The 26,965-nt window shown below is 48.0% G+C and overlaps 3 protein-coding genes and 1 pseudogene across 3 annotated transcripts; all 4 read left to right on the top strand.

Annotated features, from left to right (window-relative positions):
• Window positions 1-3,966: 3,966 nt before the first annotated feature.
• LOC112993744 (olfactory receptor 52B2-like) lies at window positions 3,967-8,401 on the top strand. The gene is made up of 2 exons (XM_026117624.2): window positions 3,967-4,089; window positions 5,731-8,401. The coding sequence occupies exon 2, from the start codon at window positions 5,770-5,772 to the stop codon at window positions 6,742-6,744; it is 975 nt and encodes a 324-aa protein (XP_025973409.2). The 5' UTR covers window positions 3,967-4,089; window positions 5,731-5,769; the 3' UTR covers window positions 6,745-8,401.
• A 2,075-nt stretch (window positions 8,402-10,476) lies between these two features.
• Window positions 10,477-11,898, top strand: LOC112993735 (ubiquilin-1-like). The gene has a single exon (XM_026117615.2). It carries the CDS (start codon window positions 10,477-10,479, stop codon window positions 11,896-11,898), a length of 1,422 nt encoding a protein of 473 aa, XP_025973400.2.
• Window positions 11,899-16,572: 4,674 nt separating this feature from the next.
• Window positions 16,573-17,532, top strand: LOC112993736 (olfactory receptor 52B2-like). Its single transcript, XM_026117616.2, has one exon. The coding sequence runs from the start codon at window positions 16,573-16,575 to the stop codon at window positions 17,530-17,532; it is 960 nt and encodes a 319-aa protein (XP_025973401.2).
• A 5,500-nt stretch (window positions 17,533-23,032) lies between these two features.
• On the top strand, window positions 23,033-24,729 carry LOC112993737 (ubiquilin-1-like; annotated as a pseudogene).
• Window positions 24,730-26,965: the final 2,236 nt, after the last annotated feature.

The raw sequence follows: 26,965 nt of genomic DNA, 5'->3' as shown, positions 1-26,965 counted from the left end.
CTGAAATAAATTGCTCTTATCAATCATTTTTTGGAATAAATATAGATCCTATTTACTGCTGGCCAGACTAACTTTTGGTCTTTAATACCATAGTTTATTTAAATACGTGGCAGACGATATATTTAGAGGTGTCATTTTTCTAAAGAAAAGTTTGAGAAGTGAACACAACTATCTTCTACATCTGCATGTTACTGTCTGAGATAGATTAAACTCACTTAACTTAAAATATCTTTTTCTGAACTAGTCATTTCAGGCACCAATAGAGGCAAATGAGCACTTTCAGGAGCTATTCATCTTCTCCTAATGCAGACAGTAGACAGTGGATCTCTCGCTGATTGTGCCCTATTTCTCTCTCTCAGCTATGAAGGGAGCTGATGTGGTTCAGATGACGCCATTTGAAGTTTGGTGAGGTGAATCTGCTCCATTTACAAGCTGATGGTTCCAGTGATTTCTGTTTACTTTCCTGTAACCTCATTTACTAAAATGGAGGGGAAGAACCAGAGAAACAAAGCCATGCTTGATGTCCTGATTTGCTTCCCCACACCACCTCTCCTGCAGGGCAGGAGAAAGTGTAGGGGTTGGTGGACCACCTTCCTAACCCTCTCCCAGTGTCCTGCAACCAGCAGCATCGCTCAATACCCTTCCAGCCCAGGAGCACTGGGGGCAATGACTGTTTCAGACCAGAGCTTAACCACACTTAGCTTGTAGTTTTCAAAAGACAGACTTACAATGCCCCATTTTGGGGTATCAGCGCTGGCTTCTACAAGCAGTGAATACTCTATGCACAGGAGAAGCCAAGACAGGTCTTAATGATTGCAATGGTCATCTGTTGCAGAACAGGACAAAGTCAGGCTGTGGTGTGGCTTTGTGCTGATGTTTCCCAGATGTTTGATCTGTTGTTCCCATCATTACAGGTGTGGCAAGGTCTCCATCGTCCAGGGTGCTGCCATCTCCAAGAGGTGAAGCTCTCAGGCTGAGGAACCTGCAGTCTATGTTGTCGTGACGGTACCAGACCTTGCTGGAAAGTCATCTGCTTGGTTTTGGTGAGTCATTTCATCAAGCAGCATCCTGCAAGGACCGTGACAGAATCAGATAATACTGACACCAGATCTAGTGAGTGGCTGTCACGGAGAACTCGTTGTTCTGATCTTTTCCTGTAACCGGCTTGTTTGGCAGCCAAAACACAAAATTTCAGGATGGAGACCTCTGAAGTGCCAGGGCCCGCTCGAGTCTGTCTCTGCTTTCCACTTCGGCCATTCCTGATCAGTGTTTGTGTAAACTGATTTTAAAATCGCCAGAGATATAGGCTCTAGTCACTCTGGAAGTTGTTTACTTCTGTATTTAGGACATTTCCCCAGTGTCTGACCCCAGTAATAAATGCTGCCCGTTGTCCCTGACCTTCCCCAGGAACAGTAGCCCGCTCTTCCTGCTTACGGTTATCTGCCACACGTTTGCAGGCTCTTATCGCAGCTCCTTATCTCTAGAAAACAAACAATCCCAGTGTAAACAAAGGGTTTTCAGGTACTTGAGGAGGAAGAGACCTATCCTATTCACACGGCAGGGGCAGCTGCTTGGTGCTTATGTACTCAGTGCACAATAGCTCGGGGCAATCGCTTAAACATTAACACACTGACAGCGCGGGCTCTGCTGCCAAAATGAGAAATTGCGTCTGTAAGCTCCTTGCTGGGCTTGAACTGCTGCTCTAAGTCTGGCATTGTGCTTCAAAAGACTGGACCTGCGCTCAAGCCACAGCGGTGCCTTGGTTGCTCCTGCTCTTTGCTGGGTCCCTGTGCCTCGGAGGACAAGCCTGACTCCTTCCTTTTGGTGTTTCTGCCCTTATACGTGTGGTTTTGAAAAGAAGAAAACATGTTTTGCCTGTAGCTTGAGTATTTTTGTAATGCCCTCCTGAGATGTGTCATCCCTCACCAGCAATAGAGGAGAGACATTTTGGGGGAGCACACCTGAAATTTTAGCTTCCTTTTTAACTGCTGTGTGGCTGGAGAGTACCCCAGCTTTTCCTAAAAAATCCTCTGACATGAAAACTCTGATGATCCTCCAAATTCCTCCCAGGCTGGAACAACTGAGAGCTGGAACAGCTCTTCCTCACAGGCCCTGTGCTTTCAGTTTGAGAGGCTTTGGACTAGCTTTATTCTGTGGAAACCGTGGGGAGAGAAATGCACAGGAAATTAAAAAACGTACACTGATAATATGAACGGGTCACATGGGTTTAGAAATATCTTATGTACCTTTAGGTGCCAAGACACAAAGCACTGTGTAACAGGAGAATTAATATCTTTATCAGACCAACTGGTAGGAAATGAGTGAGTTTTCTGGCCCACCTGTCCTCCATGAGAGTTGTCCTGGGTGCTGTGAACACCAAGGTGGATGCACTGCTGTTAATATTCAGAAATATTGGAGCCTTCCTGCAGAAAGAGACCATCCTCATGATGTCTGCAAAAATCTCACGTTATATTCCATCAGAATCAGGCAGAATAATAATTCTGGGTAGTATCTCTGCAGGAGACCGTGCTCTCCATCCTGGGTGGAAAAGCTCTTCCCTGCTGATGCACCAGGGTCCTCCCCACTGGGATGGGGTCGAAGCCCCAGACACAAGTGCACAGGCAGCCCTGAGACCTGAAGGTGTTTCTATGTCCTCCCTGGTAGTCCCGGGGGGACCTGGGGTCACCAGTGAGCTGCAGGGATCCGGCTTCTCTCTGGTAGGACGATGTTAAATTGAGAATTGTGACAATATTTCAGAAGCAAATCCATTGTCCTGAGCAAACATAAAGACAGGTACTTGGGCAAGACTGAGTGCAGTGGTTGTGATTAATGGCATTAACAGCATCCAAAAACTTGCTGGATGTTTTCCAGGTAAATCAAAGCTGGAGTTCCTGCAGCGAGGACTGAGCACATGGCAGGTAGGACAGGGCAGTTTGGTGGAGGGAGAAAAATCAATATTTATTTATGACTACAAAAAAAAAAAAAAAAAAAAGCATCGAGGCACCTCTTCTCTGTCTGCCTATATTGGTGACATATTATTTCTGAACTTGAATAACTACAGCAGTGAAAGTGAACGGGTAGTCACTGAATGATGAACATTTCATTGCAGGCCAAGTTGTATAGAATGCGTACTCCTCTGTTTCATCAAGAAAATACAGTTATTTTCAATCATTTTGGCTTGGTCCTGCAATGAAAGAAATGATTAATTCGTACAGTTCTATCAGGTCAAATGCTTTTTTCTTTCTGTTGCACTGATGAATCTTCAACATGTTGTTTTTAGGCAAAGCATTTCTCAGGTCATCTTTTAATAAGTTTTTTGCATCCTCTAAATAGACACAGCTATTGTTTCTGTTCTCTTTTTTTGCCACCATCATGTACTTTAAAAATTATTTTGCAATAATAATGTACTATAGATTATGCAATTCTGGTGTTTCTGGTATTCCAGTTGACGCCAGTTCAGACTGGCAGTGCAATCTGAATAGAAAGCTATGCAGCTGGCTGTTTCGCAACAAGATCAAGTCAGCTTTGGGCTCACAGCCACTTACAGGCTTCATGATTTGTAGATCATTGACCATGGGTAGGAGTCACAGAGACAGAGAAACCCCTCCCACAGAGGCACATGGCAGCATAAGCAAAACTCAGAGGATGTTTTGGGAGGTCTCACCAGTAAAACAAGAACATTTTCACTCTGTGAGGGATAAAACTCTTCCTGACCACCAGGGATGTTGCCTCTGGACCTGGGGAGCTCTGCTCAGGCAATACGTGGTGCCTGTCTCCCTCCCAAGCACTTGTTGTGGTCAGGAGACGTAGCCTGGGCCGAGGCGGGACAAAGTAAAAACACTTGTAATGCAAATGATGGAAAAGCAGGAAATATCTTGACCCAGCTGAGAGTGTTACCTGCTGTTAATCTTTAATGCACTAGCAATTTAAACTTCCACAAGGCGACGGGCTGATGTTCCTTCTGAGACTGAGAAGGAGGCAGAATTAACATCATCGGCTTTTGGTGGTATCGATAGGGATTCTTACCCACATGCAGCTCTGCGCTGATCAGGGCTGAGGTTCCTCCTTCCTCATTGGGGCTGGCCCTTGGTGAGTCATTTTACATTAAACATTGGCATTTGGGGTACCACTTTCTTCTTTGTGGAGAATGAAAGGAAGTAAATCTGCAGGTGAGGGAAATACGTTTCCGTATCACTAAGAACTGGAGGTGTAAAGTTCTGCTGAAGTGTTTTGTAAACCATCTGCGTTAGCTGGCTTTGGTGCCTGGGAATGTTTTCAGGCTCATTTAATTTAAAAGTGTAGACTTAGCCTGTGTTTATTCACCTCTGTTGAATTACAGGTTCTTAAAAGAGGAAGAAGTGATTGGATAAATATTTGTGATGTGCCAAAGACCTTTTGTATACTGACTGATGTTTTCAGTGGACTGTTGGTTCATACAGAACGAGAAAACTTCTTAATGGAAGCACTTAGAAATGCAAACATGCAGTGTACTCAGATGCCTGCGGTTTGCAATGAAAACAAAACAGGCTGTAAGTAGGTCTGAAGAAGCTTAGCTTTGGTCCAAGTCAAACACATTTTCTTGCATTCCAACCCTGGCCTAGGCTTTTTCTAATGTATACGTAAGGTGGAAAGGCCATACATAAGGTGAAATTACAAATGGGGGGAAAACACGTAAAAACAGCAGCTCTGCAGATTCCGTCTCCTCCTCAAAGTCCTCATCATGACAAAGGGTCCACAGAGGACTCTGCAGACTTAACCTGTTCGTATTATAGGAACCTTCATGGAATTTGTTCTGACTCCAGGTTACCCTGGCGCTTTGGCATAATGGAAAAAATGGCAAAAGGGTTGAGGGAAGAGGCTGGAAATGGCCCATGTAGCCTAAGCATCAGTGCAGGAGTCCTCGTGTCTCTCTGGGTCTCTCTCTGGAATTTTAGCATGACTTTGCTGCCGTGATAGCACTTGTTTCCTTGTATTTTGTGTCACAATTTCTGTGTCCAACAAACCTGTTGCACCGCACTCCAAGTCTTTGCCCTTCTTTCCAAAGGCAAGGAAAGGCAGGAACTAGCTTCTCAGCAGACAGGGAATCTGACAGGTTAAGAGAGTTGTTTCAGGTCATTCAGAAAGTCTGGGCATAAGCTGAAAATCAAGCCTAGTTCCCTGCTTTCTCCCTTGGTGTTTGGGTCTCTGTGATTCCTGTGCGATGAGGAGGATGCACAAAAGACACTTTGCACGTTTGCAAACAGGTAAACATGTCAATGCAGTTGAAATAGAGAGAGTAACATGACCTGTATAAGTTCCAGGGTCTGAAGAGACATACAGCCCTAACAAAGAGTAAGACACGTAGCTTTCCAGGTGTACACAGAGATATAGCCCACTGATCACAACAAGGCTAGTCTTTATGACTTTTACAAGCATTCCTGTGATCTCTGTGCCAGTAGGTAAAGCTCAGAGAAAGAGAAAGACCTGACCTGTTTTGCAGTGCAAATGGATGGACAGAGGAGATTTTGTTTTCTTACAGATACAACTCATAAAGGCTAATAGGAAAGAATGAAAGGATTCATTTTTACAACAGAATATACCAAATCAAGCCCTTGGCATTCAGAAATGGCTCAATTTGGAAGTCATTTGCAAATAGGATGCTGTGTGGGTCACTGTGTACCCATTTGTAGGTGGGCAAAGCCAGCATCTGGCTCACCAGGCATTATTTATTCTGCTGATTTTCTCTTACAGAGAGCCAGACTGACCCTGAGCACAGACTCAAGCAGCACCATGTACGAGCTCAATGACAGCAGTTTTGATCCTATCACCTTCGTCCTGACAGGCATCCCGGGCATGGAGGAATCCCACATATGGATCTCTGTCCCCTTCTGCCTGATGTACGTCACCGCCGTGTTTGTGAACTCTGTCCTCCTCTTTGTCATCATCACAGAGAGGAGCCTCCATGAGCCCATGTACCTCTTCCTGGCTATGCTGGCTGTTGCTGACCTAATGCTTTCGACCACAACGGTGCCCAAGATGCTGGCGATCTTCTGGTTCAGTGCCAGAGAAATTTCCTTTGATGCTTGCATTACTCAGATGTTCTTTACACATTTCAGTTTTATTGTGGAGTCATCCGTCTTGCTGGCGATGGCGTTCGATCGGTACGTTGCTATCTGCGATCCCCTGAGATACTCTTCAACATTAACCCCCTCTGTGATTGGGAAAATCGCTGTGACTGCTGTCGTCAGGGCACTGTGCATCATGTTCCCACCCATCTTTCTCCTGAAGCGGTTGCCGTACTGTGGACACAACATCATGCCCCACACCTACTGCGAGCACATGGGCATAGCCCGCTTGGCCTGTGCTGATATAAAAGCCAACTTCTGGTATGGACTTACAACAGTTCTGCTCTCCACCGGCCTCGATGTTGTGCTCATTGCTGTCTCTTATGCTCTGATCCTGAGGGTGGTCTTCCGGCTCCCGTCCCCGGAGGCCCGTCTCAAAACACTGAGCACCTGCGGCTCCCACCTCTGTGTCATCCTCATGTTCTACATGCCCGCATTCTTCTCCTTTCTCACGCATCGGTTTGGCCACCACATCCCAGGCCACGTCCACATCCTCCTGGCCAACCTCTATGTCGTGGTCCCGCCGATGCTCAACCCCATCGTGTACGGGGTGAAAACGAGGCAGATCCGGGAGCGAGTGGTCCGCCTCTTCTGCCCCGTGGGGCAGTGCCCCTGCTGGGGCCAGGGCAGCAGGTGCTGACAGGTGCTGCGTGGCCAGGGGGACGTGGGCCAGGATCTGGAAAACAGTGCCAAGCACTGTAGCCCTTCTCGCCCTGGAGAAACAGGCTTGCCCAGCAAGCTCAAGAGAAGCCAAAGGTGAGAGGGTTTCTGGAAATATGGGCTTGGATCATCAGCCCCTTCGTTGCTACAGGTTTCTCCTAGAGATGCTTCCCCTGAACTCTCCATCTAGCAGAGACTGGGGCAGAGAATTCAGATGAGGATTAAAAAGACCCTTGTGCCTGCTGATTTACTGTCATCTACAGGTGCTGTTTTGATTTGCTCTCCTACAGCTTCTTTTCTTTTTGTGCTTTTGTCTACTATCTCAGTGCCTAGACCGAACACCTGGTCAGACACCAGAGCAGAGCCTGGTACACCAGCTGCAGCTGGATGGACCAAGTGCTGTTTACTATGGCACAGCCAATAATTTATCTTCCTGCCTTCATACGTATAGCTTGCATTACTGAAGGACCTCAGAACCTCTTGCTGTTCAATGTGTTTACATGCTGAAGAGCCCTATGAGATTGGGAAAGGCTTCATTGTCGTTTGTTTAAGGGAAGTATATCCCTTAAAACAGGATGTCCAAAGCTGAACTAAAAACTCTAGTGCTGAGTACAAAGGGGCAATGATCTCCTATGGCCTACGCATCCCACAGGGAAATTTTCTCTTTTGCAGAAAATATTGCACTGCTGAGCAGTGCTCAGTGTGAGGCACATTACACCTCAAGATCCTTTTCAGACCATACTTCTGCCTCATCAATTACCCACCCCTTTGTTGTCATACATTTGATTTCTCCTTCAGCATGAAAATAGTTTTATTGAACTTTTTCTTGTTCCTCACATTAGTGTATGCACCAAGTGCATCAGTAATATCATATTCTACCTAATTTCAATGGCAATCTGTCTCAGACAGTTGTGAAAAGCAGTGCAAATATGAAGAATGAGTGCTAGATCTTGCAAAAGGAGCAACATGCCAGTTCTGGGTATCTGCATACAGCCTGAGTTTAATTTCATCATCTATCTGACCAGCAAGAAGAGCTCTTTTCCTTACCTCTCCCTTTCCCAGCAGAGACAGCAATGCTGGCTGTCAGACAGAATAGCTCATCTGCTGCCTCCACTTCAGTGCATCTCACACCATGAGTGACAATGTCAGAAAGAGGAGAGACCCTCCTCTCCATAGAGTGTGCACCAGCACTGCTGAAATCTCCCAAGCAACAATAAAGACCCACAGGGCGAAGTGAGTGAAAGCAGCACTGGACACCTCAAGGAGAAGCTTGCCAGAATTTCAAGTCTCATGTTGGAAAAAAAAAGCATTGAAAGGTTAGGATGCTCTGCCGCACTTTCAAGATGGATTTTTTTTTTCTCATCATTTTAGTATGCAGGACCCTGGAGACACCAACACCAGCAGCCACAGTTCTGCCACGAAGTAGCCCTCTTGTTTCCATGGCCTGTGAACAGCAGGAATGGGCTGTTCCCACATGGCTGGAGCTTCTCATGACAAAGTCACAGCAACTCTCTGGTCTGCCCAGCTCGCATCGCCAAAGCACAAAGCTCCTTCTCTCCACAGTGCTCTGGAGCGTTGGCCTGGTGGATGGTATGTGCTCAGACGGGACCGTTGTGTCATCTCATCCCCATAGCAGAGTCCTGATGGCCTTCTTGGCTCAGTTGTTAAATGTCAAGGATTCTGTAAACCATTGCAAAAATTGCAGCTGAGTACTGTTGGCTCAGAATAAGCCCTGGGGGGTCCCTGGTGGGGAAGCAACTGGCCCCAGCCCGGCTCCGCTGCTGACAGCCCCCGTGCTCTGCCACGGCAGCCCTGATGCAGGCTGAGCGTTACAGCTGGCTGAATAAATTGCTGGTGCTTCCTGCAGAGTCTCTGGGAGTTTTGCTGGGGGTGGTCTGTGGAGGGCAAAGAGGAGGGGGACGAAACCCTGCTTATTCTGTACAGGCAACAGGAAGAAAACAAATCCAGCTCTGGAAGCTGCTAAGCACTAACACTGTCACTTTTTTCTGTTGCCAGAATGCGCTGGAAAAGCCCTCAGAGGCTATAGCCCCTTCATTGCCTCTCACAGAACCACAGAATATCTGAGGCTCGCAGGGAGCTCTGGAGACCATCTGGTCTAACCCCCTCCTCAGAGCAGGGTCAGCTCGAGCAGGTTGCCCAGGACTGTGTCTGGTCAAGTTTTAAATATCTCCAAGGAGGGAGGCTCCACAACCTCGCTGCACAACCTTTTCCTGTGTTTGACCACCCTCACAGTGAAAAAAGTTTTTTCTTATATTCAGATGGAATTTCCTATGTTTTACTTTGTGCCCTCCCCCCAAACCAGGTTTCACACCAGCAAGAGCAGCTTGCCTCCATGGGTCTCCCAGAGCCAATGTGCAGGTTTGAGGACATCCCCATTACTGCCCATCCACCAGTTCCTCTGGGCTCTGGTGGCACCGAGGGCTTCTTAAGCACTAAACTGCCAGGTGTACTTCAAAGCCAAGGCATCGATTTCCCTTCGATTGTGGGAAACCACTCTGGGATGAGGAACAGGAGGGAATGTACATGAGCCAGGAGACCTTTCCTTCGTGTTTTATTGGGTGGGTTGTGGAGACGAATGCATGCTTCTCCTCTCTGCACTGTACCTCCTGTCTGCTGCATTTCTCTCCTACTTGCCACTCCGAGGCAGTGGGATCTGGGCACCATTTGTCCTCAGGGCTGAGGCAGAATGGAAATGCTCACCACCCCGATGTCATCATTCGCTCCTGTGCAGAGCGGGTGTGAGATGCTCCAGCAACGCTGTGGGTAATATCTTAGCCCTGCCTGGCACCTTGGGAGACCAGGGAAGAGTCAGAACCTCTGAAAGCTCCTGAGGACAAACTGGAACCTAGGTCATATTTAGGGCAGTCTGCAGGCCATCCAGGTAGTCTAATGCGCGTTACAGAGGGTGTAACAAAGCTTCAGCTGAAATGAACTGCTTTTCATCATTATGTGCTACGTTGATTCATCTGTCCTCTCATCCCTCTGCAACAGTTGAACCTCAGTTAGTCTCAGGGCCCTGTGCAATACGACCCATCAACAGCTGCTGATGTTTTGGTGTTTTGTTTTTTCAGTCTTTGCATCATGAAGTTTTGGCTGCTCATTTCTGTCCTCCACCCTTTCCAACTCAAATATAAAACTTTATATATAACTCAGCTCAAATCACTTCCCATTTGTTCCCATGGTGAAGAAAATACCCCTGATGGGTTCTTCACAAGGGCCATTAGTAAAACCAGCAGCATTTGAAAATATGGGGGTTGTTCACATCACGCCTCCCTTATCCACTTGTGAGTTTGTGTCTTTGATAGAGAAATGCAGTTCTCCTGTTGCTGGAGAAGTGGGTTTGGAGAAACCAGTGGTGCCAAACCCAGTGCCACTGCAAGGCTGTGATATCAACAGTGAGGTCACAGTGCAGGGACATGATGACAGAGGTCCTTGGAACAGGGCGAGGTTGAAGGGGCAGCGTTGGCCCCCAGCAGAGCCTCAACTTGCTTTAATATTCCTGCATGTGGATGGAGATGTCTCCCCTCAGCTGGGTCTCTCCAAACTTCAGGGTCTAGAGCAGTCGGAGCAGTGAAGGTGAAAAGCCCGGATTGTTGTGCCCAGCCCTCCCACCCTTTGTCCCCTGCTTCTGCAGGAAGAAAAGCTCTGTGGTACTTCCCTGAGGGATCATTTCCCCAAGGATGGTCAAAGCATGGATGTCCCTGGAGCTGCTGCCCCTCCAACTGTCAGGGTAACAGTGAAGACCCCCCAGCAGAAGGAGGAGTTTGCGGTGCCTGTTAACAGATGCATCAGGGAATTCAGAGGAGAGGTGTCTGTGCGTTTCTCATCTCCCATCAGCCAGCTTGTGCTGGTCTTCGCTGGCAGGATTTTGAAGGATCACAAGACCCTTAGTGAGTATGGTATCCATGATGAAGCCACCGTCTACCTGGTTGTCCATTCACAAAGGGGATCCCAGGACCATCTTGGCCGGCAAACAAGCTCTTCCCAGGGGGCTTTCAAGATTCCAGCAGAGAGAATTGGCATCTCTGGGCCAGAGACCAGGAGCAGCTCAGCCTTCAATGCACAGGACCTTCAGGGACTTCTAAACAGCATCGGCTTGAACACAGTACACTTGCCTGAGTTTCAGAGTCAGCTGTTATCCACCACCGACATGACGTTCCAGCTCCTAGAAAACCTCCTCATTGAGAGCATGCTTTCCAGCCCTGAGCTGATTCAGAAATTATGCACAGACAGCCCTCTGAAGCAGATAACCATCCAGAAAATCCCCCAAATCAGCCACTTTCTTAGCACACCAGATTCATTAATACTGGAGCTTGCTAGGAGTCCAGTGACTGTGCGGGAAATAATGAGGAACCCCAAAGACACGGAGAGCTGCCTAGGAAGCCTCTTGGGTGGAGATAACCCTTTGCAGCTAGGGAATGCTGAAAACCAGGGTTTGAGGCAGAGGGCCACCCTGAAGCAGCCAGGAGGCCAACTCTTTGCTCCTTTCAGAAGCTGCTCTTCCAGAGACAGCAACCAAAGTGTTTTGAATGCAGAAATTAGGGAGCCCTTTCTAAAGGCTCATCCTCTGCAGCCCAACTCCCACAGCAATGTCAGCAATGTTCTGAGGACCCCAGGATGTGCTGGCCCTGGGTTAGCTGTGAGACCTGAAGAAGGGTCTAGTGTAGTCATGCTCGTAGCTGTAAGAAGGCTCTTGGAGCAGATCATCAAGCAGATTTTGCAGGACATCCTATTTTCCCTTAGTGGGAGGGGCAGAGGGCACTTGCCAAGCCAGCAACCTGACACTGCTGCAAAGCAGCTTCAGAATGCCCCAGCGGTGGGGAAGACTCCTCAAAGGCAGCCACAACAGCAAGTCTGGACCTCAGAGGCGCCAGGTACAAAACCGGGCTCCCAAGGAATGCAAGTTCTGGTTCAGGTCCTGCAGACGCTGCAGAAACTGGCAGCAGAAGCAGGAGTGACACCGCAGCTCGTATGCCTTTTGGAGGGGCTGGTGAGCCTCAGCGATGCAGGGGGGACAGGGCTCCCCATCTCCGGGCTCTGCAAGATCTCCTGCCCCGCTTCAGGAGCTCAGAGCCAGCAGGTGCAGATGCAACAGCACCAGACCCCTAACTGAGACCGGGCGCAACGAGTGCTCTCCTGCACCAAGCTGGTTCACCAGCTGATTGGAGATGATACAAATGGAGTGACCAAAATCCTACTCTGCTCTTATCATCTCAGCAACTGTTGTAATGCCAAAAGGAAAAGCAAGAGATTCATGACTTCAGATTAAAAAGTTCTTAAATCTTTCAACACTTTGCTTTTTTTCTTCTTTTTTTTTTTTTTCTGGTTTCATCAAAGGTGGGAACGCCATGACAATCACAGTGGAAATGAAAGTCTGCTGATCAAAAGCTGTTTGTATAGCAGTGATGATAGCAGAGCTGGCTAAAAATGCTGCTTGTATTCCTGGATTTTTTTAATGTCCCCAAAATACTTGCGTGAGTGTTTCTTTTTTCTTTTTTTTTTAGCAAAAAGAAAGAGTATTTCTACAGACCAATCATTCATTTCTGATGGGAGATGAGGCTGCTTTACAGAAAATGTGTCATGAGAGCAAATAAGTATAGGCAGAACATGAATACATTTGGGCTGAAATTAGACACTTTAAGGTCTTCAGGGCATGGAGGACCTGGAATAGCCTCCCAGTAGCTGTCACAGGGTTATAGCAGATTTTAAGACAGTGGTGAAATGCTAGACAGCCCATGACGGCAAGAGACTTGTTTTGCTCGTTCCGATGGTCTCCTCCAGCCCTGCCTGACAACAAGAACACATTGACAAAGTGACCTGCTGTTGAAGAGTTTTTTGTGAAAGCTTTTTGACCAGCTCTAATAACAATTGACCTGACATCACAATTTGTCAATATCAAAAAACAATTTTGTTTAGTGGTGTCTCTGCTATGGCAGTTTAACTCACATGGTTATTCCTCCTGCCTTCTTTACTGCTTCTCCTCCTTCGCCCTTCCCCAGTTAGGCACTTTAGCACAAGCCTAACTCTAAGCACAACAGCAATGTTGCTGAAGTTAGTGCATATGCTCAGAGGGGGCAGAAATTTGAGTATAGTCCTGAGAAGGCCCCCTGTTATAGACACCAGGAGTGGACTTGAACCATCATTACCACAGAACCAGGGGGAGGTGGGACCCTGTTGTGCCCAGTGCTGTACAAATGCAAACCAGAACAATGGACCTGGCTGCAGAGAGCTTCCAAACCAAGTATAAATGATGGAAAATGGTCAGGGAAGAGAATAGTGATAACATGACAGTACTGGTCTGCGTGCTAGGTCTTGTCATCCGAATGATGAGACTATTACTGAGCTCATGACCTGCTGGCATTTAAGGTGGGAGTAGCTGTACTTTAGCGAATAGTCCTGCTGAGCGCAGTGGAAACTCTCTCACGGGTAAGGCATCCTTGGAGGCACCCACATTTTCACCGGTAACGTAGTGGCCAGCTTGGTGGAGATGAGATTTGTGGTCACGTGTACTGAGTGAGTTCATTTTAGGGATCATTCCACTTCCCTGGATTTCCAGGAACAGTTTTACAAAAGTGAGCAAACAGTTTTAAAACCCCAGCCCTGGCACTGTTCTGCTCTCTGGATGAATGTGGCAGCTGGGTCACAGCACAAACCTCACAGGTAGAGCAAAGTGTCCCTGAGTCAATGAATCACTAGCTCAGCAATTATTGTCCAAAGGGGCATGCATAATGGGATATTAGCCAGCTGATCAGGAAGATTTATATTTCTAACATGGTTAAATTGTTAGCTTAATAACTCATATGAGCTGTGAAACCAGAACTTCTGCACTTTGCATTTCACTTATTTCTAAAGACCTCCTTGTCTTTTTTTAGCTCAGTTGGTATGGTAGGCTGTTTGTAAGCACGTTTGGATTGCAAGGACCTTTTCCTGGGGAGAAGGAAGGGATTTTCACAGGAGAAGTTTTACAGCGTCCATGCATTGTATGTAAGAGCTCGAAAGCTGTGGGACACGAGCCAAAGCCCATGGAGTCCCTGGAAGAAGCAGACCTTTGTTTTCAATAAATGTGTGGGCAGGCTTTTCATGTTTATATGCATTGAGGAGTCAAGTATGTATCTGAAGTTAAGACCATGCTTCAGGTTTGTGCTGAGTCAGGCTTTAAGCACATTTTGAAGAAGTGCTCTAAAACTGTATTTGAATGCTTTACTGAATAGAGATGGAGATAAGCATAGCTTTCAGTGTGTACAAAGCCTTAAGTGTTTCAAGTTAAAGCACCATATTTCCATTCATTTTTATTGCTGTCTGCAAACAATGGTCCTTTATTAACTGTTCTTCATCTGCAGAGCTGTGTGGATAATAAATTATAGTAGCAAAGCTTAATGATTTTACTTCATCTTGCCTCCATCATCATAATATCTTAGCAAATGTTAGTTAATTAATAAAAGTTCCCAGGGTACCTCATAAGAGGCAGATAACAAACAGCACATCCTTGCAAGCCGTCCTGCCTAAATTGAGATAGTTACTCAGCAGCGAGGACAGAGTCATTGACTGACTGCTCTGCTTCGATGTATTAGAGATCCCTGCTGGTTCCCAAAACTCTCCCAAAGGTCCATAGTAGTTGGGAAGCTGGCTGATCGCAGCTCCTTGGGCCCCAATATGCAGTCCTCTCAGGGTCTCCGTTGGTTTCTAGAGGAGAAAGAGTAGTTCAATGGACAAAACAAATCCATTACTCTTTTCTAAAATGCAAAATGAGGACAAAATCATCTAAAAGGTTTACAGCAGGAATGTCTACTGATGTCCATCTCTGAGCTTCCAAATTCCTCTCCATCATGGTTCACAAAAAGCTAAAACAGATCCTGACCACAAAGCCCTTCCAGTCTAGGGGCAACGATGACTCACATCTGATTGGCAAGTCTCTTCTTGCTCCATGCTGGCTCATCTGTACAGCCTTGGAAACCCCTCCGAACGCCAGGACTAGGCACTGAATCTTGCAGAAGTTACTGGTGTGTAAAGTTGGGGTGTGATGACTGAGGAGGATTCAATGAGATAGCTATGGGACACCCCTCCTGCAGAGCATCTGTGATTACCTGTCTGCTCTGGGCACCCCTGAGGGTCTGCAGAGCTCCTGCAATCCCCACCCAATTAGCACTGCAGTAGGGAATAACCCAGAAAAATAGACTGGTAAATAAACTCTTTGCTGCCTGCGTCAGGGCTAGAGGCACAGATGTAAGTGCCCTGCACTCCCTCTCGGCATGCTCAGGACACAGTATAAAACCTCCCCAGCTCAGGCACAGTCACAGCAGAGCCCATTGCCTGGCACGGGAGGCTGGTGAGACAACTGGGCTCAAGCCTCTGTCGTTTCCATAGAGTTTGGTGAGACGGAGACTGAATAGAGAGGTGGGGTAATGCCAGTGGTCCATGTGAGTTTTACTGTGCCATATCACTGCCAGAGGTGGGTACCATTCCCTGGTGTCATATTTGGCTGCATAATCTCAAAATCCTGGCATGAGAGTGTGAGGGAGGGGACTGGATAATGTATTTCTTGAGGGAAAGTGAGAGGACAGTCTACCTGCTCAGCTCCTGCAGACCTAGTTGATGTAGAGGAATTCACCTCTGAGGATGGACTTGTGACCTGCTAATACAAGTGCACTATGTATGAGCTAGCACAGAAATATGCCTGTAAATTTTCCATATCCTTTAAAACTGCAGTCACTGGTGTCAGGGAGTTCAGAGGTTTTCTTACTTTATGAGCAGTACTGGCTTAATCTCACCTGGCAATCCAACAGCAGCTTGGAGCTTTGATTTATGCTGTGTGGACATATTACATAAGGTGGCAGCCCCTGACGCAAAGCTGGCTACTGCTCATGGCACTATAAAACCCCCTTTACATCCCGGGCATTTTGGTAATGCCTTGTGGCTGGTGGCTTTTAATTTTATCTCTTCTCACATCCCACATAAGAATTTCTCCAGGTACCTGGGTGATCGGACATTGCTGTCTGGGGTTCTTACAAAGTAGAGCTACCACTGCAGCTGGAAGAAAAGCAGAGTCTTCTGTTCCTCAGCCCTTTTGGGGATGAAATAGGATTCTCCCTGCCTTTCACATTTCTTACTCTCAGGGGAGTGAGCCCTAGCACAGGGTTACAGACACAGACCTTTATTGGGGGCTGATATGGGGAGATAAAGTCCCAGGAAGGACAGGATTGAACGAGGCTCCTGTGTCCTGATTTCCAGTGGCTTTCAGATTGCTGTGATTCATTAACGCTAGGTGTTCTTCAAATAAGATCCCAGAGCAGGATGAACAATGCTCACACTTTGTTTGTGGCAGGTGTGGGAGAGAAGAGAATTCTTCGCAAAATATCTCCTGAAGATTTCTTAGTCACAGCATAGATGATGATCACATCCAAAATGTCACCCTGAGGAGCATTCATGTGATCACTGTTTCAAGAATGAATCTCTTGTATATTTTGCTGTAGTTCCCTGCAGTTTCAGGCAGAAGATTCTCCTTATATCAAAGAACTAAAGAGCAGAAGTGATACGAGCAAGATCAGATGAAGGGACCTGAATAGGGGGAGGGAACCCTGAGTGAGCAAATTGCCCAACATTTAACACTTCCAGAGAAAAATCTGGTTCAGAAGTTTAAGTATCTCAGCTGTGAGCAACGCTAATTAAGAGCTCGGTTCCCCTTTGGCTGATATGGTACCCTGGGTACAGTTCAGCTGCTCTTAGAGCCATTCTTTTATCATTTCACACAGCTCCTGCAACTGAGAAAAGACTTAAAGCATTGCATTGAATGATGTCAGCGCCCAACCACTCAAGCTCACACCCGGCAGTCTTCATCCTGGTCGGCATACCTGGCATGGAGAAGTCTCACGTCTGGATCTCCATCCCATTCTGTCTGATGTACACTGTTGCCCTTTTAGGAAACTCCGTCCTGCTGGTCACCATCGCGAAGGACCAAAGCCTCCATGAGCCCATGTACATCCTCTTGTGCATGCTGGCAGTGTGCGACCTGCTGTTATCCACTGCCACCGTGCCCAAAACCCTCAGTGTCCTCTGGTCTGTCTCCACGAAGATCTCTTTCAGCGGCTGCCTGGCACAGATGTTCTCCGTCTATTTCATTTTTGTGGCAGAGTCGGCCATTTTACTGGCAATGGCCTTCGATCGGTACATTGCCATTTGTGACCCCCTGCGGTACTCGGCCACCCTGACGCGCTCTGCTATTGCAAAAGTTGGTGCAGTGGCTTTAATTAGGAGTTTCTGCATCATGTTCCCTGCCATTTTCCTCCCCAAGCGGCTGCCGTACTGCGGACACAACGTCATGCCACATACCTACTGCGAGCACATCGGCGTGGCCCGGCTGGCCTGCGCCGACATCACCGTCAACATCTGGTATGGGGTAACCGCTGGCTTCCTCTCGGCCGGCTTGGATGCCATCTCCATCGCCGTCTCCTACGCGCTGATCCTGAGGTCCCTCCGGGGGCTGCCATCCCTGCGTGCCTCCCCCAAGGCTCTGCACACCTGCGGCTCCCACCTCTGCGTCATCGCCATGTTTTACATCCCGGCCTTCTTCTCCTTCCTAGCACACCGGTTCGGCCAGCGCGTTCCTCGGCACGTCCTCATCTCCCTGGCCAACCTCTACGTCGTTGTGCCGCCCATGCTAAACCCCATCGTGTACGGGGTGAGAACGAGGCAGATCCGGGAGCGAGTGGCTCGCCTGCTCTTGCTGGGGGGCTCGGGCATAAGGACATAGGCAGGTGGGCAGTGGGCGAGAAGAGGACCTTGCCTACAGGCAAGGTGGGGGAGAAATGAAGCTTTGAAAAGAGGAAAGTGACTGAAAGACAATGGGGAGCTAGCAAAATGGACCAGACAGGAACGTTTTTTTGGATAGATGAATTCAGTGATCACTGGCATGTTAGAAAAAAAGCCCTAAAAAAAAAAGCACTTTCTGTCATGTGCTAAGGCTAATATCGAAAAGGAGCAAATGGGATTATCAGAGAAATTTGAAACTGCTTAGTTTGACATCAGCTCCAGATAAAATAATGGAAAAGTGAATATGAGACTTGATCAATAAAGTGTTAAAAGGAAAGAATGTACTTAATGACAGTCAATACTTATTTTTAGTGTTTTATTTCCATAGAATCATGTCATTTAATTTTCTGATGGCTTCCACTTTTGGGTGATAACATTACCTGAAGTCTGAATACAAGTATAACGATGTTTTATTTTCACAGTATTCTGATAGAAAAGAATACATCTCATTATAAGTAAAGCAGATGTTAACAGAGTACATACAGATTGGCTAATTGCAAAATGTTAATTCAGCAATAGCTCAGCACTGAGAGCTAGTTTTCAGTATATTTCTGGGTAGATTCAGCAGTGATTGGACACAGGGTCTGATACTATATGTGATTGTTATCGGTTGTGTAGAAGCAAGTATGAAATCATTGCTAATAAGATTTTCAGCTGACGCAAAGACCAACATAACCATACTGTTAAGATGGACAGGGCTGTTATACAGCTAATTTAATAGAGATGAATGCAAAGTCATACTCCTAAGGAATGAGGGATACAGGCTGTACCCAGAGAACTGGGGCTGTGTCCGAGCAGAAGCGACTAGAGAAACTCAGGTGTCCCAGGGAAGGAGCAGTTTGGTGGGTGCTCCTCAAGCGACGCTTGACTTTCAGTTTCTTCTTCTTATCAGGTCTTGTGTTCTGAGATAGGTGGTGGTGGGGGAATAGAGGGAAGCAAAATGAGCTCTCTTGTGGCTCAGGATCCCCTGGCATTCACAGAAAAGCTCTGTAAATATCTCTGTCTCTTGTCTTCTGTGAGTGCAGATTCCCCAGCACCTACACATCCCCACCTGAGGATTACCTGCCGAAATCTCTCATTTGCAGCTGGGCTGGGAAACTGGTGAGCTGCTTGCATTGAGTGAGCAAGTTTCTGAGCTTTTAGAAAGATATTTTATCTGTGGAAGGGTTGAAACTGAAATTATACCTGCTGTGGCAGGAAGGAAGCCTGTGTCACGGCTGAGTGCACCACGCTCCATGACTGTTAAATAGGGTTTGAACCTGACCCAGCTTTCTTTCCCAGAGAGTGACTCAGCTCAGCTGGAGCAGGCTCCCATGCTCGGCCAGGGAAATCGCCCTCCAGGCTCTACCAACTGCATTGACCCGGGACCGCTTCAGCTGCCCTTGCTTGGGTGTCTGCTGCCCTTTGAGATGTCCTCAGGGATCCCACCCACCCTCCAGCTGCCACTGCAGAAGGACACATTGCTCCTGACAGCTCCATGCGGATGCTGCCGATACCCTAAGGTGTGCCCCAAATATAGTGGGTGCTCAGTTGCTTGCAGAGAGGCACCTAAACATAGGCATCTTCATGTTGAACTGAGCCCTGCCAAGGCTCTTCCTTGGGTTTTAGCCTCAACCTCCCACCGTTCTTGTCTATGCACAAGAAGTTTGATGCATTTTTTGGGGTGTTTTGAGTCCAAGCTACCTGATCCACCCAGGTTCTCCAAAACCCTTGCTGTTGTTTCCTATATAGGAGACACACTTTGTCCTCAAAGGCACACAGAAAAAACCCTAGAGGATGTCAGCCCAAAGCTGCAGAAACAGATGTGTGCAGAGCATTGCAGAGGAGCATGGGGGAAGGATCATGCACTGGGCTTTGTGGTGGAACCACTTTTAACCAGGCAAGGTTAACCTGGGTGTTCACATCTGGATGGGAATCCAGATTTATTGTGTCAGGCAGCAACTAAAACAGGGCATTACAGACTGTCATTGCAAACAGAGATCTGCTATGAAACAGGCCTTTGTAGTCACTCTGGGACCTATTAGGAGAGCCAGGGCCTATTTAATGAGAGATGGATTATGCCAGAGTCAGGAAGGTAGAACAGAAAAGGGAAAACAGCCTCTCCATGTTCAGAATCAAAGAGGAGGATAAAACCTGGTGCAGCCCCCAACTGCATCCACCTCCTGCGGGTTTGGAGTGAAAGCTAATTCATAGTTGTGTGGGGCTGACTGATTTACAACCACAGTCCAGTAACAGGAACAAGTCGTCCAGAGAGGCTGTGCAGCTCCCATTCTTGGAGCTGTCCAAGACCCAACTGGATAAAGCCCTGAGTGACCTGGACGACCTCAGAGCTCTCCCAGCCTTGAGCAGGAGGTTGGACCAGAGATCTCCTGGGGTCCCTTCCAGCCTGCCATGCTCCATGATCTTGTGATTCTGTGAACAGTTGTCACCCATTAGATCTTCTGGCAGTGTCTGTGAGCACATGTATTCAAGCCCTGTAACATTAAAGCTTGTTTTGTTCCTTCTTTTCAGTTACTGGAAACTGTGAAGAAAGTGCAAGGAATAGGCTGTCATGTCAGCTGACAATCACACTGCCTTGTTCCCATCACCTATGTCCTGATGGGCATCCCTGGCAGAGAGGAGTCTCACCTCCGGGTCCCCGTCCCCTTTACCCTCATGTACGTAGTCGCTCTCCTTGGGAATTCCATGCTGCTATTCATCATCGTCACAGAGAACAGCCTCCATGATCACACGTATCTCTTTCTGTCCATGCTGGCAGTTGCTGATCTGCTGTGGTTTACTACTGCTTTGCCCAAGACACCATGGCCGCAGTGCAACACAGAACCACAACCTCTTTCTGACTTGCAGCTTTTCCTGTCAGTTTAATTCACCTCTGGGTTTGTTTTCGATAGGGTTTTTGGAAGTTTTAATGTTTGCATTTGTGCAATGACTTCCTATATACGTATCCATAAATGCTGTACATGCAGTTAGTTACTAACATATGCTGTGCTTACAGATTAATCTGGATGACATTTCATCTAAAAAGCTGCAGGAGTGACAAGTACAAAATGTGAAACTGCTGGCTAATAAACGTAGAAGAAAAATCCAACAGGTGATCAGTGGCACAGTCCGTCAAAAATGCACTGCCCCAGGAGAAGGTAGAAGCGGGCAGCGGTAAGCCCTCCCTTAGCAGCAGGTAAATGCAGAGAGCGCACAGTGCTGCAGTTTATCTCCATTCCTCCTGCTCCACATTTCGACCTGCCAGGAGTGACTTCTCCCTCATGTACATGCCAAGTCTTTGCAACTTTCTCCTTGCTCCCAAACCCGACTCCTCAGCGGCTGACACGCTCAGCCGCAGGCATGGGTGAATGCAGCAGTCTGGAACCTCTACCCTGGCAATTCGTGGCTGTGTTTTAATGCAGCCTCTCCAAGGTTGTGTTGTGCCGCAGAGGGGGCTCTGCCTTGCACAACACAAGGTCAGGGAATAAAGTACATGTGACTAAAGACATTCTGGAGTAAGGATTTCTAAAAAATACCCATTGCTGGGCTCAGGAGGGATGGGCCTGACTGACCTGTTTGGGGCCCATACTAACCCACAGCCTGTTTTAGCCTTAAAATGAATTGCTAGGGATGAGTAGGTTAATGTGAGTCATGCAGGGCAGAGAGCGGGAGCAGAGTGAGAAGATTGCTCATGGTGAGAATTATGCTGCAATACTGCCTTCTAGTTTGCGGTTGATATTTTTAAAAGATAGTAAGAAAATTTAGAGAGGAGTGAAACAGAACAGACATATTATTCAAGTGCAGGAGAAAATGCTCAGTCTACAAAGGGTGCAAAACACAATAATTCTTAAAAAGCTGAAGAGGCGTCTTTGTTGCAGGGTGGAAGTCTCAGGAGGAAGCATCTGATGCTAAGGATCATTGTAATGCCCTTGAGAAGGATGAATTTGAATGGATGGAAAATGAACTCAGACATATTCTAATTAGAAATAAAAGCCTATTTTGAACAGTGGGAATGATTAACTGCTGTGAGAAACTCAGGAGGGCAGCAGTAGATTTTCCAACACTGACTACACCCAATCTAGACAATATGACCATGTGCAGTACGGAAGTTATGGGGTACAGAGTTGGTTTCCAAGAGAAATCTTTGACTTCCAGAACAGTGTGGGGCTGAGAGGTAGTATGCACATCTATTTTGTCCTCTAGCTCTATGTATGTGCATTTTTGAAATGGGTGATATTTCTGCGATGCCCCTGCCCGTTCTCTTTGGGAGGGCTCTTCTAAGCAAGGATAGATGCTGCTGGCACTTTGAGGCAAGACATAGCATCTCCAGTGCTTGGTGATGAGACTGGCTGGCAATGACAGTGCCTGTTCTACCTGTTCCCTATCACCTTCTCTCTTCCATATCCCCTTCGACATTGCTTGTGGTGATAGCACTGAAGGAGGAGGCAAAGTGCAGTTGAGACCAGGCATTACTCTGGGTTTAGCTCATGGAAAGCAGGACTGACTCCTGCGGGAGGACTCCTTCACTTCACAGATGGCACCTCTTACTTAAGTTCTGCTTCATCTTTGTAATGTTCTCCTGGGGGTCCTTTAAGTATATGGCATGTACAGATATACAGACTCAGTGATCACCAAGATAGTTCTATGCCGGCAGCCTGCAGCTCTTCTGGATAGACTGTCCCCCACCCCAGGGCGAAAGGCCTTAATGGCAATGAGATTAAGAGCAACAGCCCTCTGAGGTGGAGTTGTCACAAGCCTCTTCATTGCGGGAACTGGGGCAGCCCCATCCACCTTAGGAGATGGGGTGAGAAACTGTTACTGAATTGTCTCCTTGGGCATCCCAAGGTCTCTGATGGAAACCTCTCAGGCAGTAAGAGGAGACACAGTCCTTGCTTCAGGGAACCTGTGCACTTGGCTGTGTGTGGATGAAGACAACCAGGACCCCACGGACCAGGAAAGTCCCCATCTTACACAGGTGCAGAGGAGAGCAGGAGCAGAGCAGAGGATCTGTCCTCTCCTGACCGATCCTGACCATGCACAGAGAATGCTGTTGGACATGTTCAGGCTGATGCAGGGGCAAAAGTGGAGCCCAGCCAGAGTGCGAAACCCTTCTGATCGTTACATCTCTGTCCATGTAAGCATGGGGGGATGGAGAGGTGACACGGATGCTGTGGCTGCTTGCAAAGATGTCACTGATGATGTCACAGTCCAGCAGACTGCAGCCCAGAGGAAAGGGGCAGCAGGAGGGGGAAGGCAATGAGGAATCCAGCGGCATGGACATAGGAGCAAGGGAGCTGGTAGGGATGGTCTGGGAATAGAGTTAGGCATTTCAGAGGGGCAGGTCAGTTTCCACCTCTCATCTCCCACTCCTCTATACCTGAAAGCACAGCAGCAAAAACAGTAGAAATAATAATAGTACCAATAAGAATATCACTCCACAAAATACAAGCACTGTGCTGACCATGGTTGAGAGTGGAGAAAGAACAGCAAAGTCCTCAGTCATTGCTGCCAACCCCTGCATCATCCAGTTCACAGTGAAGACGCCCAAGGTGAAGAAGGAGTTTGTGGTACCAGAAAACATCACCATCAAGCTGTTCAAGGGAGTCGTCTCCAAGCACTTTGACTGCCAGACCAGCCAGTTGGTGCTGGTATTCTTTGGGAGGATTTTAAAAGACCAGGACACACTCAGGCAACTCGGGATTCACGATGGTGTCACCGTCTACCTTGTTATCAGAAAGCCAAGGCGATCCCAGGAAGAGTTGTTCCCTGCAGGGAGCCCTCCTGCGAGTGCCTGCTCCTCCCCGGTGCCACCCAGAGCCTCCTCCACCTCTAACAGCACATTTGTCTTGGCTGAGAGGAGCCCCAGCAACTCAAACATGAGTGCCCAAAGCACGGAGCAGGAGACCCAGCTGCGGTGCATGCCCACCTCAGTGGTCATGGCGCAGGCGTTGGAGAGTCTGGTTGCCCAGAGCATGCTTTCCAACCCCGACCTGATGAGGCAGCTCATCATGGCCAACCCACAGATGCAGCAGCTGGCACAGCAAATCCCAGAGATCAGCCACATCCTTAACAACACGAATGTCATGAAGGAGATGCTGGACATCGTCAGGAACTCAGATATGTTGCGGGAAATAAGGAGTCAAGACCGAGCAGTGAGCAATCTTGAAAATGTCCCAGGACGCGACAACACATTGATGTGTGTGGGCACAGAGAGCCAGGACACACTGTTGAATGCAACACATGAGCAATTTGGAAACAACTCCTTTGCTTCCTTAGTGAGAAATCGATCCCTGGAGAGGACGGGCAGGAGAAGTCACCCCTCCTGTAATGATACTAGGGACCATTCAGGGTCTCCTTCTCCTTCCCAGAGTGCCACCAGCGTATGTACCGGTAGCATCTCTGCCGACCTTGACCATAGTGTCACCAGCAGCACCACCCACCTGCTTGGGCAAAGCTCCTTATCGCCCAGCTTTGGCTCTGGGGTGGGAGCTGAGACCCCCAACAGAGGAGGTGTTCAGAGCATGCTCCACCAGGTCACAGAATCCCTCCAGCTAATTGTAAACTTGTGTGCCTTCTACACAAAGTGGATGACGCTGCTGTTGCTGCAGAGATCCCAGCTGGCAGCCCCACCGGTGCCGTCCACCGAGGTCACGCAGCAGCACCAGGACGTCATGCAGAGGGTGCCAGATTTCTTCCAGCAGATCCAGAGCCCTGAAATGCTAGCAGCAATGTCTAACCCAAAGGCCATGCAGGCTTGTTTGCAGATTGAGCAGGGCTTGCAGATCCTCGCAGTGGAAGCACCAGTGCTGATTGCATGGTTCGCCTTCCGTCTGCGGAGCCTGGGAAATGCTGGGAACTCTGCAAATGCTGCAAGCAATAGCTCTGGGTCTGGTGAATCACCCCCACATTATGAACACCATCAGAGGAGGAACAACAACATTTAAACATGCTGTAAATGCTGCAAGCCGGTCCTGGGACAAATCCCGAACCCTGGCAAGCGCCAGAAATCAAATTCCAGGAAGAACCAGAGCAATTCAAGTTAATAGGCTTCTCTAATAGTGAAGGAAGTGTCAGAGTTGTTACTGCCACCAGGGAGACAGACAGGCAACAGCAAAAAGGTGGGAGCATTCAGTCCGCTCATCGTAGCAAAGTTTCATAGCTTGCTCATCTCAACACCTGGATTTTGATCATTTAAAATGAAGGCCAGTGTAGTCCACAGTTTTGTGGAGAGTGATCATTTCCTTCAGATAGTGGGTTTTTTTCTTTCTTTCCTTTTTTTTTTTGACTAAAAATACTGAGTGTTTCAGATGCCTATATAAATGTGTACTGATGAAATGCCTTTTCTCTAACAAATCAGGAGATAAATAAATCTGGGATGCAAATCAGAAGGAATTCCCCAAGCATTAGAGTAACCAGGTTGCTCCACACAGTGCAGCAAACCCTTTTTAACATGGAGTTGGGTTGTATGGTTACATCCAGGAGGACATGGGTGCCTGTGGCAGCAAGATGGGTTTGCTTACCTGGGAAAGCCCTGCCACCCTGTGCTGCTGATTGGAGGCGAGCTCCACGCAGCCCTGAAGAGCAAGTGCTGTTCGGGGCCAGGATCCCCTCGGTGGGTCCCCCATGTCCTCGCATTTGGGTGCAGCATGCACAGTGAGGCATTTCTGCCTGTCACAGTGATGCCCGTGAGATCTCACAGAAGCATCCAAGAAGTCAGTTTCCCTCAGATCACACTGATGTCCACAACAGAGCAGAAACCATACCATGTACTTTGGGGAATTACCATGTGATGTGATTAGCATGCATCAGGTATGAAATAGGCACTTTTTGCACGTGGCTCAGAAACTTTTTGTGTTGAATAATCTGAAAGCTATGGAAAAGGCCTAAACAAATGAAACTGTTTTTCCAATGTGCACCTGGATTTTTGTACGGGCTCCATGGAAGTTAGTCTCTGAATTTTGCAAATGAAGAAATTGAGCACCAGACTGGAGACAGAGAAAACTTTTTCCAAAGTCATACAAACGAGAAATAAAACATGGGAGGAAAAGACAAATTTACCTCATTTTGGCTTATTAGGAATACGATTTTGAAACAGACATCAGCTTTCTCAGCTGGGGGAAAGAGAATTGTTTTCTGCTAATTATGCTGCAGTGTATTTTTTTTTTTTTTTTTTTTTGCACACTGAACTAAAGTTAACATGAGGACTGAATTAGATACTTATTTAAAGCGTATTGAAATTGCACAGTGTAGCACGATGGTGGCCTCCACACAGAGAGGTGGCTAATCTCTTGTGGAGGGGAGACTTTCAGCAGCTTCTGCCTTTCAAAGAGCAGGTGAGCTAGGGGCATCCTGCTCCAGGTAAGGCCAGGCTGGGAAAACCATCTGTTCCCATACCTGTGTAACTCAGCCCAAAGACCCTTAGCTGGGAACATCTGCACTGCGACAACCCCAGGGAGTAAAACCAGCATATGCTTCCAGTGCACCTTGTTGTGGTGATGATTCCCAGTTGAAAAAAGAAGGGGTGCTCCTGTGCTCAGGCTGAAGAACGGGTGTATTTCCTTCCCATGCAGAGAAGGCGAGCAGGATTGGGAAGGTGGTGGGCACAGAGACCACACTCCGTGAACCCTGCGAGAGGAGGGGGCTGACCTTCCATGTGGGTGTGCAGGACTGGGAGCAAAACCATGAGGGGATCCAAAGGGTGATGAGCAGCAGCACATCCCTGAAGCAAATCCAATGAGAGGGAATGAGCGGGCAAGGACCAGAGGGGAGAGAGCAGGCACCTTGGAGCATTGCAATGATGTTAGCCGGCACCTTGCCAGATGTGGAGGTCATCTCCCTACAGGAGAGGCTTATGGAAATGGGCCTGGAGTCCCCTGAGCCTGGATTTTCCCTGGCTTCCCATGTCCCTGGGACTAGGTTGATTGGGGACAGTAGATGCAAGGAAGCCCGCACTCGGCTTCAAGGGAGATGTCCCCTCTCCACGCCATTGCTGCTCACTGTGACATCATTGGTGAGGTCACAGCACATGCGGGCTGGCAGCATGGCAGTTCTGTGCGGGAAGGGGTGCAGCAGCACCAGGAACATGAGGGAGCCCCTCGGTCGGTGAGCAAGTGGAGCAGCTGTGCAACATCTGGCTGGTATGTGCACTCTGGGTTTGGCTTCTGGCTGCACCACGGGGAAAAACAGCCCTTGCCCCTTTCTCACTGCTCCCTCCCAGGCGGGTGTCATCACACAGGAGGAACAACCACCCTCATACTTCCGCTGAAAGCCACTGGCCCCTGTTACTTCCCATCTTCTGCCAGCACCTCCACTTTACAACGCCCGTTGCTTCCCATCTTCTGCCCGCACCTCTGCTTTACAACAGACCAAAGCACAGTCCCAGTCTCAGAGTCACC

Source organism: Dromaius novaehollandiae, chromosome 1 (genome assembly GCF_036370855.1).
Source record: "Dromaius novaehollandiae isolate bDroNov1 chromosome 1, bDroNov1.hap1, whole genome shotgun sequence".
Classification (NCBI taxonomy): Eukaryota; Metazoa; Chordata; class Aves; order Casuariiformes; family Dromaiidae; genus Dromaius; species Dromaius novaehollandiae.
The sequence above is the reverse complement of the archived record's forward strand: the minus strand, read 5'-3'. Positions and strand labels throughout refer to the sequence as shown.

Bases quoted from the DNA above. Each gene is read 5' to 3' on its own strand.
- LOC112993744 (XM_026117624.2), top strand. From the start codon at position 5,770: ATGTACGAGCTCAATGACAGCAGTTTTGATCCTATCACCTTCGTCCTG.
- LOC112993735 (XM_026117615.2), top strand. From the start codon at position 10,477: ATGGATGTCCCTGGAGCTGCTGCCCCTCCAACTGTCAGGGTAACAGTG.
- LOC112993736 (XM_026117616.2), top strand. From the start codon at position 16,573: ATGATGTCAGCGCCCAACCACTCAAGCTCACACCCGGCAGTCTTCATC.